Source organism: Sturnus vulgaris, chromosome W (assembly GCF_052056855.1).
Source record: "Sturnus vulgaris isolate bStuVul1 chromosome W, bStuVul1.hap1, whole genome shotgun sequence".
NCBI lineage: Eukaryota > Metazoa > Chordata > Aves > Passeriformes > Sturnidae > Sturnus > Sturnus vulgaris.
The window spans coordinates 38,810,071-38,828,202 of record NC_142282.1 but is presented as its reverse complement, the minus strand read 5'-3'; the positions used below and the strand labels follow the sequence as shown (position 1 = coordinate 38,828,202).

The window sequence follows — 18,132 nt, the reverse complement described above, 5'->3', positions numbered from 1 at the left end:
TCTATGAAGAACATGACCAAAAGGAGTCATGACCCACACCATCTGTGGGATGCTCCCAAAGTTGCTCTCCCCCCCCCACCCCCCGCCATGTTTTCAGCCATGGAAGATGGAGCACTAGTGGACATCTAGTGGCACCTGCCCCAGATGCCCTGAGGCAGCTGCAGAACCCCCTGGTGCATTGTCGCTGGTGGATTTTGGGGTCCCCGTGGGATCTCCGAGACTGCCAAAGCAGTCCTCAGCGACAGGGCACGCTTCCAAGCCTCGGCCGGATAGAATCTGGCTTGTAGCTCGCCCTCAGACTAGCAGAGTGAAGAGATCGGAACATGAAGAGAGGCACAATTCCATAGTTTATTCTATGAAGGCATCCAGTCTTGCATATTCAATGGTTGGGGTTTCTAAGGGGTTTTTATATCTTTTGAGGGTTTTACATTTTGCACCAGTTACCAAGGGAATTCTAAATTCTGACCAATCCACGAAGGATTTTACATTCAAAACTAGCCTATAGATACAAAAGGAAAATGAACCACTAATATTACAGAAAGATAACAGGGGGTCCACTAATGGGGGTTTGAATTCCTTTTTAAATTCGTCATTAAGCAAGCAGTTTCTTATCTTTTAGGATATGGTTTTCCATGGGGCCTGTTCTAGGGACACAGAGAGGTTTTTTGCTTTGAAAATGTTTTCTGCTCCCTCCACAACTCCTCTCTCTGTATTTACAAAAAAGGCACTTCCAGCAACTTTCTTAAAACATTGAACAAAGCATGCAAACATTACTAATACAATAACAACTACAATTAAAATCCATAAAAGTCCCTTGACCAAAGATGCGGCCCACCCCATCAGTCCCATTGTCTAAAAAGGTTGTTGAGCCAGTCTGGGGTGGTTTCTACTTTCAAATCCTTCACGAGGTCCCTCAGCTTCTGGATGTTTCCCTGGATGGATGTTGAATGTGATGAGAGATTGAAGCAGCACATCTCAAAGTCTTCACAGCCATGTCCGTGGGTGAGCGGCAGGAAGTTGCAGCTCGATTATGCAGCGATGAGTGTCTCGTGGTTTCTTCATCCTTTAAAAGATCACTCAAGGCAGCAGATGTAACATTGGCTTGCTTACTGAGCCAGCACCCCAAATGGGTAATTTTGCCAAGGGCCTTTGCTGCAACCAGCCATGGTAAGAACAGTCAGACAGCAGCCCTTGTGGGTTTGTTCCAATTGTACAATTTAGGGTCACAACTCTCATCAAATTCAGTATAACATCTTTTTTTTGCATTTTGATTCATTCTCCTTTTTCCAATTATGTAATAAGGTAATGTTGGGGGTGAAGGTGGAAAGCTTTCCAAGGCTGCAGGGTCCCCCCTGAAGGTGAGAGGGGATTCCAGCTCAAACCCGATCACCACAGATAAGAAACATTCCACGGGGCAACGTTTTGGGGTGGATAGAGGATTCAGAAAGAGCATGAGTGGTGCAATTGCACCAATCAGGATAATTGTAGGCTTTGTTGATGGGTGATATATCTTTTCTGTATGTGTTTCAGATTTGACTCAATCCAAGCCAATTTTGCTTTGGACTTTTGTAATAAAACTTGACACAGTATGTTGCTTTGGAGGACCCCAGCAAATCTAATTCTTGGGGTTCCTCGGGGGCATTTGGCAGTATTTTTGTCCAATAGTCCCAAGTGTCAACTGGATTTGGTCTCTTACCAGTGGTGTGGAGGAGCTCTGAGTTCTGGACGGGCCATTTGTCTGCTACAAAGGGAATTCCTACCAAACATGTGGCAAGTGGGTTATGAAGGTTGCCCATAGACAGGCACATGTTATCTTGTTTTAATGTCTTTGCTAAAGTCACCCAGACATTGTATTTGGGTTGTGGACTGATCCAGCTGAAGGCATGTGGCACGGTGAAGAGGATCCAGGCAGCAGTGAGGACAGCATCAACAGAGATAATTTTCATCTTTGGACAGGATGGGCCTTCTGATAGGGAATATAAGTAAAGTCAGTTATTTTTATGATGGGGGGGAGGGTTTTCTCCTTCATCTCCTTCCTTTGTCCCTTCCCCCCCTTTTTTTTTCTCTCTAGGGAAGTGAATATAGGATTAGAGGTTGTAGTAAAATCGTTGGGGGGGGGTGGGGGGGGAATAATACTAGGGTGTTCCAGTAGAGGCAATAGCATCTAACTAAAGGTTGTTTTGTGGTCAGACTATGTCTGGCTTATGATTTGCTTGATGCAGCAGAGTGCTGCTTAGTTTTTTGTTTTGTCTGCTGTCTTGTGGCAGGACTTTTCTTTGATGTGCAGATGTTCCACAGCGGTGCTGGTTTGGTTTTGAGGAGGTCTTGTATTTGACCCTGGGGAGCTTTTGTTGTTGTCTGTTGGAGTAGGTTTTGCCCTGCCTAGGTATGATTTTATGTTTTTTCCTGGGAACCATCTTGGTCCAGATGGCAGGGAGACACAAGCGTACCCCCTTCCCCAGGTAATTAATTGGAAAGGTCCAGAAACTTGATGTGTTTCAGGGTCTTTCACCAGCACTGGTGGTTTCTCAGTGAGCTTTGCTTGAGTTGAGTTTGCAAAGTGTCGGAGTATTGGGGGGTCAGGTTCTGACTCGGTTCCATTTAGGAAACTGATGACGTAGAGAGCTTTGCAGAGCCTTTCCACTGGAGATAATATTTCTGTGTCTCTCCGCTGTTGGTGAAGGACTCTTTTGATGGTTTGATGAGTTCTCTCTATGATGGACTGTCCTGTGGAATTTCTAGGAATGGTTTGAATGTGTTCAATTCCCCATTCACTGAGGAACTCTTCAAATTTGTGAGAGATGTAGGTGGGTCCATTATCAGTTTTGATGTTTTTTGGAACTCCCAGAGTGGCAAATGCTAGGAGAAAATGCTTGATAACCTGAGTGGCTGTTTCTCCTGCATGAGCCGATGCAAAAGCTGCTCCAGAAAATGTGTAGACGGACACGTGCACATACTTAGACTTTCCAAAGGGTGGGAAATGGGTGACATCAGACTGCCACAGCTGACAGCTGTTCAGGCCTCTGGGATTGACTCCTGTGCCCATAGAGGGCACTTGGTAGTTTTGACAGTTTGGGCATGTTGCCATAAGGACTTTTGCTTGGCATTTTGGAACTTTAAACATTCTTATGAGGGCAGGTACATTTTGGTGAAAAAATGAATATGACAGCTTTGTCTCAACAAAAATGTTGGGGATGTTTGCAGTCTCGACTGGCATGGCCAGGGCATCCGCTTTCCTGTTTCCCTCCATAATAAAACCTGGGAGGTCAGTGTGTGATCTAACATGCATGATCTGGTAAGGTAGTTTTCTCTTGGAAATGAGGGTTATTAATGTAGAAATCACTTAGTGTAATTTTGGATTGGAAACTTCTTTGAGAAAAGCATGCTCTGCTCTCATAGCTATACCAGCTACCTAAGCTGTATCTGTGACCAGGTTAATGGGTTTGTCTTTGAATTTCTCAAAGGCTGTAACAACGGCTGCCAATTCAGCAATTTGTGGAGATCCCTCCACAATTTGGACATCAGATTCCCAATTTTCAGTTTTGGGGTTTTTCCAAGTCATGACAGACTTGTGAGAGGAACCTGAACCGTCTGTAAAAACAGTTAGAGCATTGAGAGGTGATCTACTTTGAACAAGTTTGGGACCAAATTGAAGGTCACATTTCGATTACAGAGTTTGTGTTTTGGTATGTGAATAAAAAATTGGCCTGTGTAGCTATCTAGAGCAAATTGAAGATTTTCATTGGTTTGGAGCATATTTTCCAAATCTCCCGTGGTCAGGGGCAGATAAATGCATTTGAACTCACACCCTGAAAGCAAGCGGAGGCAGGTTCTGGCCTTTTTTATCAGATGTGCCATGATTTCCTGAAACGTGGTAATTGTCTTTGTGGGCTGATTGCTTGTGAAAATCCATTCAAGGATCGACAAGGGGCCTGTGAGTTGAGGGTCACATTGAAAAATCAGTCCATAGAAGCGAGGGGCCTTTCCTAAAATGACAAACTGGAAAGGCAAATTTGGCTCGCATCTCTGTGCTTGATGCGAAGATAGGGCTTCCTGAACTTTGATGATGGATTGTCGGGCTTCCGTGGTGAGTGTGTGGGGGCAGTCCTGGTCTTCGCTGCCATGGAGGAGGTTAAACAGCCGGGTGAAGTCCTCTGTTGTGATTCCTAAGAGTGGGCGAATCCAGTTGATGGATCCACATAGGCTTCGTAGGTCTTTTAAGGTCTTTGGGTCATCTCCGATGGAGAGCTGCTGGGGCACAATGGTCCTTTCTCAGATTTGAAGTCCCAGATACTTTCAGGGGCTGGTGTACTGTACTTTGCCTTCACGGATTTCAAATCCTGCTTTTTCTATGGTCTGAATGGTTGTTTTGACAGTTTTTTCTAAGTAGGTCTTTTCTGATGCACAAACTAGGATGTCATCCATGTAGTGATGAATAATTTCTTCTGGGAATACTTCTCGAACAGGAGAAAGTATGTGGGTGACCTACCATTGGCAAATGGATGGAGAGTTTTTGAGTCCTTGGGGAAGGAAGAGCCAATGATATCTTTTGAGAGGAGCTTCTCTGTTGAAAGAGGGGACGGAGAAGGCGAACCGTGGTGAGTCTTGGGGATGCAATGGAATGGTGAAAAAGCAATCTTTGATGCCAATGACCAAAAGTGTCCAGTCTCAAGGCAGCATCGATGGGGAGGGCAGTCCAGGCTGGAGAGAACCCATGTCATCAATGATATTGTTGATTTTGCAAAGGTTGTAGAGGAGTGTCCACCTGTCTGTTCCAGGTTTTTTCAGGACTAAAACTGGAGAATTCCATGGGCTACTGGATTCAACAATGTGACCTTTTGGTAACTGTTCTTCAACTAGGGCTTGCAATGCACGCAGTTTGACCTTTGAAAGGGGCCATTGGGGGTCATCACTCTTCCAGGTGAGTCCAGGACTGGGTGGGACAGTGCACGCTTCAATGGCCCATATCAGAAATCACGACTTTGAACTCGGAGAGAAGCCCCCCCATTGGGTCAGGGCAACTCTGCCCCATAGGGTGATTTGGGCTCTTACCACGAATGGTCGGATGGTTGTCAGTTTACCTTCAGGCCATTCGATAACAACGTTGCGTTTGCTTCTCATAGAAATTGCGACTCCCCCAATTCCAGCCAGCATGCCTGCTACAGGTTGAAGTTCCCAGTGTGGTGGCCATTCCGAGCGGGCAATGACTGTGACGTCAGTGCCGGTGTCTATCATTCCTAGTTTTCTGAATTTTTTCCCCATAGCAGAAAAGGTTGCACTCGAGGATGGGTTTGTTTGGACCCATAATTTGTGCCCACATTATTGTAGGATTGAGAAGGATCCATTCCATGTGATTTTTTGGAAGCAGGAAGGCTTGTGCAATAGGTGTTTTCTGTGGAAGAAAAAAAGGACTGTCCGTGCAACACAATTGGATAAAGATTTCTTTTCCAGGTGCTACAGTTTGTATTTCAGGTAAAATGGAAATTTGTCGTGGACCATGGAAACTGTCACCGAGGATTAAAATGTCCCAAGGACCATCTTGTGGTCCATACTTTCCTGTGGGGATGCAATGAAATTTTTCATCTGTAATGTTTAAAGACAAGACAGTCAACAATTGACGCCTGGTTCCCATCGAAAACTCGCCAAATGTTGGATCTGCCTGATGTAGTCTGGAATTTTCGAGGACAATGGGGTTTGATGTTCTTCGTTTATCATCATTGGGGCTGGGTGGAAGGCAGCTTTTGGTTTGTTGTCTGTGCCCGGAGCTGAAACCAGGCTGCGTTTAAGTTTTTTGGCTGCTGTTGTTGTTTTTGCTGCCTTTGGGGTTTCTGGTAGTTGTTATGGGGGTTTTGGGTGCGTGATAGGGAAATTTTTTATAAAATGTCCAAGTTCCCCACAGTAGAAACAACGAGCATTGTCTTTGGAGACCATTGCTGCAAAGGCTCCAGAAACTCCATCAGCAATGCCCTTGGCAACTGCTTTGGCCACTGTGTTTTCAGTGGACATGTGGTGTGTGCAGCTTTCCACCATCTGCTCGATGGTGGGATCGATGTGTATAGGTAAAGCTCTTAAAATGGTTTTACATTGTTCGTTTTCATCGCTTAAAGCAAGTTTTCTTAAAACTTCCTTTTGCGCTTCTGTGCTCTCAGTTTGTTTCTCAAGAGCATCCTTGAGCCTGTCTATAAATTTTATAAAAGTCTCATCTATCCCTTGCTTGATATTAGAGAAATGCAAGCTAGGAATAGAGTCCTCAGGGGTAAGAAGGCATGAGGTTTTGGCTGCATTAGCAATGTCTTGCAGTGTTTCTTCAGGAATAGAGTTTGCTTGTTCTGAAGGTTTAGAGAAATTACCCTCGCCAGCTAACTGTTCGACAGTAAAATTCTGTCGATTAGCATCTTTAGAATATTTATCAGATAGTATTTTTAATTTTTTTTTCAATGCCTTTCCCATAACATAAATTCGGCCTGAGAGAAAAGGCAATTGGCCAAATTTCTGAGATCATGTGGGACCATCACAAAAGTAGTAAAAAGAGCCTCTAAAAAATTTCTAAAACTGTGTGCTGATCTGCCATGTTCTTTTGCAATTTTTGCCAATTCCCTTAATTGTTTTGTGTCAATTGACTGCCATTCTGATCTGTTCGAAGATCCTCCTCTGCGGCCTCGTTTATAAATCACAGGAAAGGCAGAGGTTTTTTTGGCTAATTGCCAGTTACCATCTTGGATTGCTTGTAACTTTGCATTTGCCCATAGATCTGTTTCTTATGAATCAGAGGCATTTGAGTCACTGCCGCTGTATTCAGAGGAAGAAGAGCCTCTTCTTCCGGCGCGACGCTTTTTAGAACGCGAGGGGGGAGGTTGGAGCAGGGGGGCTTGGGGGGGACTGAGAGTGTGGAAGCGTGTACATGGGTGCACTGCATGGTTTGGCCATAGGGTGGTGCTGGCGCTGCAGCGATTGTAGTTGTGCAAGCAGGGCACCTTTGTTGCGGCATGGGCGCAGCACAGGTGGTGTTGGTGAAACATGATCCTTGCCCATAGAGAGGTATGTTTGAGGCCACCACGCAGGGAGAGTCGTTAGGAGGATGCAGTACGGGCTGCGGGGGATGGGCGTGCAGTGGGACCGCGCCGTTGGAGGGGAGGGTGGTTCGGGGAGAGGGAAGATGGTTGTTGGGGGTACGACTGGATTCGTGTACGCAACTGGGACAGGAGAAGGGACAGAGGGACCAGCGGGGACCGAGAAAGCCTGAAGGGAAGATGATAAAACATTCCTGGGGACAGAAACGGGGAAGGGGGGACCCCGGGGGCTGAGGGTTGGAGCGGGTGACCTGGGGCAGTGTTAGGGAACGATCTGGTATGGGAAAACGTGGAGTCAGGGGGCGAGGTGTTGAGACTTGTTTGTGTAACTTGGGAAGTGATGGGTTCGAACGAGGGAGATACTGCATTGCATGAGAGATGAGGTAGAGGGGGGTTAGAGGTGGTTACCATGAGAACGGGTTTTGGGACAGCTTGGGGGTGTGGAGAACTTAGTGTGTAAAGGGCAGAGTTTGGGAACTTTGTAGCGAAGTTGGTTTCTATGGAAACCTTATCAGTTGGTGGGGGAAGGGCTGGCGCTGGAGAGACAGGGATAGCTAGGGCCTCATTGAGAGGTGAAATACCAAGTGGGGGAGTGGTAGGTGGGGATAGGGCCGGAGGGAAGGGGTGATTTTAGAGAGCAGAGGGGGCAGGTGGAGGATTTTCAAGGGTAGGGCAGTCCGCACATGTCTGAATAAAGGAGTGCATGGTGTGTGAGGGCGCCAGTGTGTGGGAGGGGATGGGCAGAGGGCCAGTGGCTGTGGTCCTGGCGGCTATAGGAGGCACATTGTGGGGGGGCACAAAGGCAGCTGCGGGGAGGTTAATTTGTGTGGGCTGGAGGGTGCCTGCGCTGGGTTGCGCCTTTGTTGTGGGGTTGGAATTGAGGGTATCTGTGGTCCAGGGGGGGTGGGGGTTGTTTGAGACAGCATTTGTAGTTTGGGAAGGTGGGAACTGTTTTCCGGGCTGATCGGGGTGAGAAATTGGAGCTGGGACTATGTGTTTGATCTTGGGGGAGGGTAGGAATGTCGGTGTCCATGGAGACAGGTCTTTTAGGGGCAGGGAGAGAGGAAGGGGGGACAGGGATCGGATTAGTTGCCATGGTAATAATGGGACCTTGGCTCTCAGTGGGGGTGGGGAGCGGGGCCGCGGGGGGGGCGGAGGATGGAACGGGGAGCGCGGGTGCTATGGCAATGGGAACGAGGGGGCTGGGAAAATCAGAGCGGGAATGGAGAGGAATTTGCGTATTGTTCGAGGAGATAAGGGGCGAGGGGGGGTGGGGAGAGGATAGGAGGAACATTTTTTTTTGAGTTTTCGTCTTGCTTTTATGATATCTTGAAAAAGAGGAATAAAGGGAGTAACAGAAAAATCGGCATTTGCTTGGCATTCATAAATTTTCGTGCCTACATTGTCCCAAAAGGAATCTAAAAGGATAGTTTGGTTATTAAATTTGGAAAAGTGAGTAGAAAACCATTTTATAAATCTTTTTAAAACAGTCTTAGAACAAAAGCTTTTGAAAAAGAGAAGTCAGCGGATAAAGTTTGTTTTATTATGTTATATAGATCTCTTTCATTATGGGAAAAGCTAGTTTTAGAGAGATTTCCCATAATGAACTCTTTGATAAACGAGCAGGAAAAAGAGGAAACAAAAGAAAAAAAAAACGCAAAAAAACCCCCAGGACCCGGTAGAAAAAGTGGGGGAAGCTGACAATACTTACAAATTCATCTCTGATGGGTCGTTTGCTGCTCATTTGTTGCTGGCAGACTCCAGTCTCGAGGGAGGAGGGGTCTCAGGGTTGTTGGAGCGGATCCGGCGAAGTTAAGTCTTTTAAAACAAACAATTAACTACCGAATTTCTGTGACACTCGAAAATGGATGCAATCGAGGCGATGCCGTTCGCAGAATGCGGCCAGTGTCCGCAACTGTTCGAGCGCCACTTGTCGCTGGTGGATTTTGGGGTCCCCGTGGGATCTCCGAGACTGCCAAAGCAGTCCTCAGCGACAGGGCACGCTTCCAAGCCTCGGCCGGATAGAATCTGGCTTGTAGCTCGCCCTCAGACTAGCAGAGTGAAGAGATCGGAACATGAAGAGAGGCACAATTCCATAGTTTATTCTATGAAGGCATCCAGTCTTGCATATTCAATGGTTGGGGTTTCTAAGGGGTTTTTATATCTTTTGAGGGTTTTACATTTTGCACCAGTTACCAAGGGAATTCTAAATTCTGACCAATCCACGAAGGATTTTACATTCAAAACTAGCCTATAGATACAAAAGGAAAATGAACCACTAATATTACAGAAAGATAACAGGGGGTCCACTAATGGGGGTTTGAATTCCTTTTTAAATTCGTCATTAAGCAAGCAGTTTCTTATCTTTTAGGATATGGTTTTCCATGGGGCCTGTTCTAGGGACACAGAGAGGTTTTGCTTTGAAAATGTTTTCTGCTCCCTCCACAGTACATAGCCATCACCCTGTGACAGAACCCAGCCTTGTGTCCCGTGGGTCATTCCAGTACCCACATGGACATGCAAATAGCAACAGCCTGGGCAGTGGTCTGACATGGGGCCATCCTTCAGCCCCTGGGGCAGCACAGAGGTGCTCAGACTGAGACATTTTGGGCCAGCTTTAGCTTTGTGATATGGATTTATTCCATGCTTATAGCCATGTGGTTGTATCAGAGGGTTTAAACGTGCATCATGTGCTGGTATATATTTTCTTAATGCTCTAAAGGCAAATATCAATGTGCTATCCAATGCTTTTACATTGACCACAACAATTATCAGCCAGCAGTTACAAAATAGTTGCTAAGTACCAGGAGGGAGCGTCCGAAAAGCTCTCTGGAGAGGTATGGAGCTAAAACTGCATTAAGGTGGCTTATGGAGGGACTGCAACTGAGCAGGAACATCTTGGCCACAGAGAAATTGAGGATTTTATGTTTCAGTATATATAGGAAGCTGTTTGGGAGTGGAGGGGAAGTATCATCTTTCACATTACAGTTATTAGTCTGGTACCTTAGGATACATAACTTATGCATCGGTGCCTTCCAGCCTGCCACAGCTACCCGTGAAGCCCCAGACTCAGAGTGGGTGGGCACTGAGGCATTCTGTTGTACCCAATCCTGCTCAAACAGGGCACCAGATCTGCAATGGAGAAGAAATTTTCACCCTGCCTCATGCTCATAAATCACTGGAGTTCAAAAGGTTGGTGTCTTAGCGATGTTTTTTTTAATCCCATATCCATTTTGGTGTTTGTTTTTGTTTTTTGTTCTGTGTCCAGGGTGGTTGCTACCCCCTCCCCCCGGCTCCCTGAGTATTGTGATGGGTGAGAGCCCGGGATTCCTGTGAGAGTTGGGGGCAAAGGGGGTTGCTTCCTTCCAGTGGGGCGATTCATCTCAGTGGCCACACGGCGCGATCCCTCTGACGAGAGATACTGTTGCCGTGTGGTTTTTGCCTGGTTTTTTTTTTCCTTTTCCTTCGGCACTATGACTGTAGGTTACTGGCTTGCTTCTCTGGAGCCCAGAGTCAGTGCATGCCACATCGGGACCCAGGAGCACCCCGTCCCCTACCGGGGCCGCCCCTTCTGCGCAGCCCGATCCCGGGACCAGCCATCGCCGGTGAGCTACCCAGGGGAGCGATTCCCCGCCCAATCCCGCTGTTCTCTGCCACTGCTTCAGGGATTCTTGCTACATTTTAACCTGACATCTGGACACCCTGCACGGCCCTGGAGTTTCTGCTACACTTTGTTTGTCACCTGATCTGCTTGACTCTGCCATTCCAGTTTGCTGTTTCTGAGGTTCCTGCTACAGCTCCTTTTGCTATCCAGAGGGGCACCAGGATTGGCTGCCTCTGGGGGTTTTAAACAGAAGCCCCTTTTCCATCCCTTCCGCGTGCAGAAAGACCACAGAACTTGCGCCACAGCGCCCCCTGCAGCCGCGGGAGAATCAGCGCATCTGCCCTGCTCCACCAGGAGCCAACAGCACCCCTGCCGACTGTGACCATAGCTACACCAAAGGGGAAAGTCCTTGACAGCCGAGCGAAGGCTATTTGGTTTCTGGTTTTGTTTGTTGTTGCTGCAATTATTGTTTGTTTGCCTTGTTATACACACACACACACACACACACACACACACACACACATTATATATATCTATAAGAACTGTTATTACTTTTCCCATATCTTTGCCTGAAAGCCCCTTAATTTCAAAATTATAATATGGAGGGAAGGGAGTAATATTTTCCATTCCCAAGGGAGGCTCCTGCCTTCCTTGGCAGACACTTGTCTTTCAAACTAAGACAGTTTGTATATATTTTTTTCCCTTTCTCTCCCCACGGAATGCAGCTGCTTATGAAGATGAGGAGACACAGAGCATTACAGACACAGCACCTGCCTCCTGCTTTATTCCTACATTGCATGACTTGTGGTGGTTGGTATTTGATTCATTTATTGGGAAGAGTTCTGCAGTCTAACTGCAGGAGCAGGTGGAGTAGAGCTCCTGTGTAACTTATAACATGGGATGACAATTACTCACCCACACCTGGCACTCATTCTGATCGCTGGTCCTTCCTCTGAGACCCTACCACGCATACACAGCTTGGCTGGTGACTTAAATGAAGTAATTTCTATTAACATGAAACCCACAGAACTGTTGTGCCCCACAGGCTTAAGGCACACTGGTATCTGCACATCTGCAGGCACCCAGAGACATTTCTACACTGGAAACTGACCTTGGCTTTGGATTTGGTACTAGTTGTACCCAAGTATGACATGGGACTCCAAGGAGGGACCCTCTAGAATCACAGCCCTGCTCCAGCAAGCTCCCCTAGCCCTGACACAGTTCAAGACTGCAGCTAGCAGCTCCGACAGCTGACCAGAAACAGGATAAAAGCTCTCCACTGAATGAAATAAAGAAGCCAAATACTTGAATCTTTACCTTTTTTAATCAAAAACATACTCTGTAACAGAATTTCAGGAAAGTTAACTACAGTATATTATCCACAAACTAGGTTGAATGAAAAACATACAATAAGCTACAAAGGAACTACTGGGAATTCTGTTGACCGCTTATCAAAAGGCAATGGCTGAAAGAAGAAATGCTTAACTAGGCTTTCATGCTCAAAAAACCCCTGTCATAGCAGGTTTTGGGTTGTGGGTACTTCACAGGTCTCAGTCCAGCTGAATCCCTTTGTTCTGCTACCAAACTTCACCAGAAAGACACAGGAAAAGGTACAGGAGCAACAAAGTGCTATGTGGTTTTGGTGAACTTATACAAGTCCTGCAAATTTAGGAGTGATGTATCACCCAAAAGGCACAACAGCAGCCAACAATGCCAAAATCTCTTGAGATATCGTTGACAATAGTTCTGCTTTCTGAAACTTTCACATCGCTGAAAAGTCAAGACAGTTCTTGGGGACCTCAGCAGCATCATGTGCAGCAGCTTTGAGTCAGCATGGTCACATGCCTTAGATAATTTTCAGAAACCCACAATCAAGAAGAGTGTTTTCAAAGTGAATGACACAATAAAAGGAGATGTTTGGCATCCAGCTCCTACAGCTGGTGGAGAAGCACTTTCCATTTTTGTTTTCCTGTCCAGGATCAAAGTACCAATGAGCTGCACCAGAGGTTAGAAGCATGAGCACAAAGCTGGTTCACACACATGCCTATGACAGGCAATTTGCAAATCTCAGTCCCAAGAACAATGCCATGGTCCTCAAAAACCTGATGCTAGTCATGGAAATACTCCTGTTATCAGCAGGACCAGGCAATACCATAGCTTTTAAAGTCTTTCAAAAACCAAAAGAAGGTAACCTCTCCAAAACTGCATCCTTAAAAATACCTGACAACTAAGCATCTTAGAATTTTATAGAGCAGATGTTAATTAGCATGGGGCCGGGGGGGGGGGGAGGAAAGAGGATTTCTTAAACGAAGTCTGAATCCCACTTAGATGAAGATCCATGTGACTGTCTTTAACTGGTTGCATTAAAGTGACCAGCAAACCCAGTCATTCTGTGTAACAGAGTAAAAATGCAAATTGAGGCGACAGTCCTTTCTAAAGTGCTTACTCTTCAAAGAAGAGATTAAAGATGCCTCAATAAAGACCACTATCAATACATAACATTTGAAGGGTTTAGAGGCAGAAGCCTCTCACTGGTATATGAATTTCGTAATGGTTCCTAGTAAAAGAAGAGACAGTTGTTCCTGAGCCACACAGAGAGAATGTTGTCATCAGAAGTGTTATGAGAAGATGGTCTCAAAGGTAAGGCACAGGAATTGGACACAGGTTTGATGACTACTGCTGCTACAGACTTGTTTGGTGACTAGGGGAGACCATTGTATTGTTTGCAGTGTAGTTCCCTCTCTAGAAAGCAGAAGGGTACTTCCCAGGTCTTCAGTAGGCCAGAGCTGTAAATGAAGTGGTTTATATCACAGCCAGGGACTCCAGATCTCTGAGCACATGATTCTCATCAAGCCCAGAAGACTGATGAAAGGAACAACCACTTTCAACCACCGCTGTTTAGCAGTTATGGCTCCTTCCAAGGGATTCCTGTAGAATTAAGTATTTTGAAACCATTCCAGAGAAAAGCTTTTCTCTCCTACATCTCTACCATGTTAACCTTAAATGCCCTTGATTTCAAAAATAACAGTAACACAGAAAGCAATCTAATCCTTCTGGTGTTAATCCCAGCTCACCAGTACATGAAGTGAAATTACATAGTATTCCAGCAGAATGTATTTTTTGAGGAGCGCATAATCAAGGGTGAGAAACACAGAGGTAATTACTTAATTAAAAGAACTAAGCAGAGCAGATATGGGAACAGGATTGCAAGGAGGAGATTGCTAGCTGAAAAAACACTTGTTGAATTTGAAACATTCAGAGCTGAAGGAGATGCGATTTTGGTATCCTTGACATTCCTGCCTGCTGTATGTATAGGGGTCATCATGGCTATCAAGTAGCTGTAGCTCTTCTTAAACTCTCAGAAAAAGACAAATGCAAGACTCAAAGATTCAGTATGCTGCCACTGAAGGGTTTCTAATCCATTATGCACTGCCTTTTATGCCTTATCATAAAAGTACAAAAAATTAAGTAAAATGCATATTAAGATAAGAATGAGATTCATTTTGACCTTCAACAGTTACAACAGCATCTTATCAGTAACTGCCTGGTGGAGAAGATGAATGCCTTTCAGTATTTATACTGCCTCATACAATGCTCAGATTTCTCCTGACATGGAGCCTGCAATTTCTTGTTTCTGATAAACTCATCTAACATTATTTTGTTGTTCTATTCCAAACATTTTGGGCCATCTAAATACTACACTGTAGGTGCAGACTTAAGGAGACTTGCAAAACATCTGCAAAGAAAACTAATCTTAAAAGTTGAATTCTTTCAGACTATAGTACAGGCCAATATGCCAACAGGTGGAAGCAATCTTTCACTATTTTGTCAAAGTTTGGCACAATCAAAGCAGAAGTAACTGGTACAGAAAGTTGTCTATGAAGCAGTCATATACAGATCAGTCATCCACCAAGAAAAACACCTTGGAAAGCCACAAAGTTAAATAGGGAGTAAGCTCATGGACTCCTAATCAAAGGAACAGCCTGTTATAAGCAATTAATCAGTCAGAATGTTACATACTTTCCAAACACCGAGGCACCTTGAACCCAGCAGTAAGTGCAGAGCAGACAATCTAATAGGGAGGCTGGCAAGAAAAACATGTAGTCAGGCTTTTAATTTCTTCCCCCAAATCAAGGTTTCTGTTGTGGATGAAGTGTAACCAAGCTGCCAGTTAATAAGCTTCTTTGAGGATGTGGTCTGAATCCTCTACTGAGCGTGCTACTCAAGACTGTGAAGCAGCTTGCTTTGCAGACAAAATAGATCACTTGGGGGAGAAAGCAAAATGAAAAAGGTTTTAAACTAAAGGCCTTGAGAAAAGCAAACACTATTTTTTCATACATCAAGAAGTTGCCACATAAGTGAAAAGAAAAAGTGATCTCATTAGAAGTTAGTCTGAAGAATACAGCACTGTTAGTAAAAATAGAGAAAACAGATCCATTTTCTGGCCATCACTCCCAGGTCATGTGTCTTCTGTACTTCCACACCTAAGAGAAACAATGACTGCTGACTTCATAAGAATTCCAGCATATGGGAGAAGCAATACCTAAACACTGTGTGTCACAACCCTCTACAGATTGCTGAAACTATGTAAGAAACTTGTCCAAAAGTTTTTGAATAATCTCTTCCAAGACTTCTGTTAACCACTCCAGCTGTGCTGCCAGGTCAACTCAGCACAGCAGGCAGACCGAACTTGCAGTGCGTGAAGGACTTCAGTGTATGTCCTTCTTAGCCTGTTTAATTAAGCTCCAACTCCCTACACACATGCTGAAAAAGGAATTCCCGCTCTCTCCATACCCCATCAAACAGTCAAAAAGATATATCCTCAGGACATGCATGCTTTTATTGAGAAGCAGTGGAAGTAAGAAAAATTGGACTTGTTCCTGGCAAATTTAAACCAACAAAAATTCCTACCACTATTGGCTGCTGCAGGTTTTGCAAAGGAAAGGAATCCATTGCTCAAGATCAATGGTTTCAAGATGCAGAATTACATTATATAAGCAAACTAAATTTATAAAAATCAGGCTTTTCATCATTTTATTTATACTATTAGCTAGAGACAAAGCATACACATTGTATCTGTCATACAGTCAATACATTTGCAGTTTATTTTACTATAAATTCTCTATACAGTCATTGCCAATTGATACGGTCATTGATGGCATAGGGCTTAAAATAACCAAGAGCTATAAAAACAAGTTTGCCATCTTGCCCTGAGTGGAAATGGTGAACAGATACAAAAACTGGATCCTAAATACTGATGCAATATTATACATGATTTAATGGTATATGCAAGTAAAAAGAGTCATGCGACTTCTTTAAAATACCTGACAAATTTTAGTTGAGTAAAACCATAGAAGTCAGTAGTAATTATGAAAATATGTTCCTGCCATTAGGTGCTTGTTAAGTAATTTCAGTAGGAACTTTGCACACTAGGTATTTCATGTTGAGTGCCAGCACTGAAAGTATCCATTTCCTTTAGTGTTTTAAAACTCACCTGTCTATATAAATAAAAATTTAAGATATCTTTTTTTAAAAAACTAGTGAAGGAAAAGCCATATTTCTTTTCCTTGCTATTTTTAATCAGTGCCAACAACATATGTCTCATCCCCCACTTTTTGGCAGCTTCTACGTTTTAATCTGGAAAAATCATAACAAGACTGTCAACAAAATAAAGAAGTCTTCTGTTAACTATTGTACCCTAAAAAGAACATCATAAATCAGCTGGAACTTTAAAGTTGCTACAAGGTAAATGCTTGTAACTAGTAGAAGGAATTTTCAGATATAAATATATATATATAATATATATTCTGCATACAAAAGGCTCCTGCGAGACTTATCACCAAGATGCCATAATAGAGAAGGAAAGTTTCAAAGGGAGCAAACCCAATACTATAAAGTCTCTGTAAGGCATTTACCTTTCACTTTAAGCTCTGTATTATGACAATTAAGTTCTGAAAATAACAAATCCAAATTCTGCATGTTTAATTTCTTTCTGCTTAGAGCAAGATGGCAAACATATTTTTAAAACCTGGGTTTAGAAGATTAAGTAGAACAAAAGTAAAATATATCTTCAGGTTATAAACAGTACTGTATTTTACAATCCATCATCCTCACAATATAATAGCCTGCAGCAGTGCAGCAGAGGGATCTCAGTCTAAAGGCTGTGGGTCTGCAATAGGCATGGTATGAAGTACTTCATCTAGAAGCTGGAGGGCACGATGTAAGTGAATTTCAATCCAGCACGGTGTCTCTTTGATACTCTGCCTTGGGTAATCAGGTCCCCAACCTTTTACAAAACTCATCCTGAGTATGCATAAGCGTCGAAGGTCATCTACACCAATTCCAGCAGCAGCTGACAAACCTAAACAGAAGTTTCAAGTAATTGTTCAGACATGTTCTTTTATCATCTGTTTGTTTAGCCATTCCTGTTTGCTTGGCTTTTGCTTCACATATAATTCCCTCTCACCACAGCCAAGGCCAGTCCATATTTCTAGATCTCTGCTATAATGAATGCAGTAATTAATTTGTGTTTCTTACAATTAAATTTTTTTTCAGCATTCTGCAATCTTGAAAGGGTGCTGAAATACAAAACTCTATAATAAAGCAGATAAGATGACACCCAATGTCTTATGTGATACAATGCACATAACCCTTATGTAGAAGTAAAAATACACTTATTCTTTATGTTTGCCAAATGCTGCATTTTTAGCATAGGAAATCAGACTGACCACCTGCAGGAAGTTGGATTAACAAACAACACTACTTACATGTAATAAAAAGATGAACACTGCTGGCAAACTTCAAATTGTCAAGTATGGCTAAGACAAAAGTTAAACACATTTCCCCAAGACACCCTCAGCAATTTGTGAGATAGCTGGAAAGAGCCATGTGGCAATACAAGGAATACAGAAAATACCATGGCACATAAAGCAGCCTGAGACATGTAAGTACTTACACTTTTAAAAGTACTTAGGTACAATTTCAAGAATCTAGAACTTAGTAACTAAGAAAACTCCAGCCCAGAATAACTTTAAAAAAACAACAGAAAAAAATTTGACCAGAAAAAAAACCCACTCTCACACTCTCTTCTTCCTTTTCTCAAGGATCTTAAGTCTTCCTAAACCTAGTCAAGAACTTTGTTGCCAAGTAATCCCTATTGTTTTGAGTAATATTTTTATGAGCTTGGATCCAAGCAGCCAAAAGTATCTCTGTTTAAAGTAATAAGAGTTATGCTATTTGACCTTGTATATAACATGCTTTCTGTCATACTGCGACACTTCCTGCAGTACAATAAGCAGCCACTTCCGTATTCAACATTCCCTGAAGACTACAGAGTGAAAAATGGTGCATGGAACGGGTACAAAGTGAATGAATACAGACTTAGCACAATGCCATCCCAGCCCCACCTTACCCCAATCCTGCTATTTCATTCCAAGTCTGTCTGTTGCAGGGACAGTG

General features: G+C 43.9%; 1 protein-coding gene and 2 long non-coding RNA genes across 5 annotated transcripts in view; 1 reads left to right on the top strand and 2 right to left on the bottom strand.

Annotated features, from left to right (window-relative positions):
- Positions 1 to 328: 328 nt before the first annotated feature.
- On the bottom strand, positions 329 to 10,144 carry LOC148220143 (uncharacterized). 2 transcript variants are annotated; one of them, XR_015799140.1, is made up of 2 exons: positions 8,782 to 10,144; positions 329 to 5,583 (listed from the first exon to the last, which is right to left on the bottom strand). It is a non-coding gene; the product is annotated as an uncharacterized LOC148220143 (long non-coding RNA). The 2 variants fall into 2 exon arrangements; XR_015799141.1 differs by having other exon boundaries at positions 329 to 5,556.
- On the top strand, positions 6,925 to 12,610 carry LOC148220142 (uncharacterized). The gene is made up of 2 exons (XR_015799142.1): positions 6,925 to 7,038; positions 10,110 to 12,610. It is a non-coding gene; the product is annotated as an uncharacterized LOC148220142 (long non-coding RNA).
- Positions 11,980 to 18,132, bottom strand: part of LOC148220141 (SMAD family member 4-like) — a 27,089-nt gene continuing 20,936 nt past the window's right edge. For both annotated transcript variants that reach the window (XM_088155702.1, XM_088155701.1), the window contains one exon: positions 11,980 to 17,035. In XM_088155702.1, coding sequence (XP_088011828.1) covers positions 16,824 to 17,035 — 212 coding nt within the window. In that variant the 3' untranslated portion in view covers positions 11,980 to 16,823. The remainder of the gene's footprint in view (positions 17,036 to 18,132) is intronic.